A 785-nucleotide genomic window follows, 5' to 3' on the forward strand; every position below is an offset into this window, starting at 1 on the left:
TTTAAAAAAATTACGGATTCATTTTTTTAAGAATACAGAAAACAGCTTTTATCAACAGAGAACAAAATCTGAAAAGACCTTACTGCAAAGAGGAGGAACATTCTCTAAGGCCCTGAAAGAGCATTTTATTTGTTCAAACACTTTATAACTTGCTTTTTAGGTGGTACTATGAAACTTTCTCATCAAAACAAATTCAAACAAGATTCTCCTGATTTAATGATAGTGGGATCACAGATTTATGCAGAGGTTAAAGCTTTTGCTAAGGTGATAGCTTGGTGTAAGTTTAAAATCATGTAACAGCTAGCATCACTGTGTAACACACACACAGACACACACACACTGCCCCTGCCTTTTAAAATCACTACCACCTACCTTTACTTGTTTCTGCCCTGACCGCTGCTCGGAAAAGGAAGCTTTCAGGGCACTGGGGCTGATTTCTCTGGATAGCAGCAGGAAAAGAATATGCAGGGGAATGATGAACTAAATCAGGATGGAAAAGCGAATGAGATTAAAGGAGATGGAAAGAAAATTAAATATAATAGTAGACACCCACATGTCATAAAATTTCAATAAATAGCAAATAAAGAAAAAAAATCAAACAGCAATGATATAAAATGATAATTCTGTTTATTAATGAAAAGCCTGGTATAGAAAAGTAATCCTGAAAGCAGGGAGGCTGCTTATATGTGCTTTTTTTTTTTTTTGAGACAGAGTCTCACTCTTTTGCCTGGGCTAGAGTGAGTGCCGTGGCATCAGCCTAGCTCACAGCAACCTCAAACTCCTGG

The 785-nt window shown here is 36.8% G+C and overlaps 1 protein-coding gene across 1 annotated transcript in view; it reads right to left on the reverse strand.

The window, feature by feature from the left end:
• Positions 1–785, reverse strand: part of LRCH3 (leucine-rich repeats and calponin homology (CH) domain containing 3) — a 129257-nt gene that overhangs the window by 18221 nt on the left and 110251 nt on the right. Inside the window, exon 15 of the mRNA XM_012639683.1 lies at positions 373–480. Within this exon, the coding sequence (XP_012495137.1) occupies positions 373–480 (108 nt within the window). The remainder of the gene's footprint in view (positions 1–372; positions 481–785) is intronic.

Source organism: Propithecus coquereli, unplaced genomic scaffold (genome assembly GCF_000956105.1).
Source record: "Propithecus coquereli isolate 6110/MARCELLA unplaced genomic scaffold, Pcoq_1.0 Scaffold10, whole genome shotgun sequence".
Classification (NCBI taxonomy): Eukaryota; Metazoa; Chordata; class Mammalia; order Primates; family Indriidae; genus Propithecus; species Propithecus coquereli.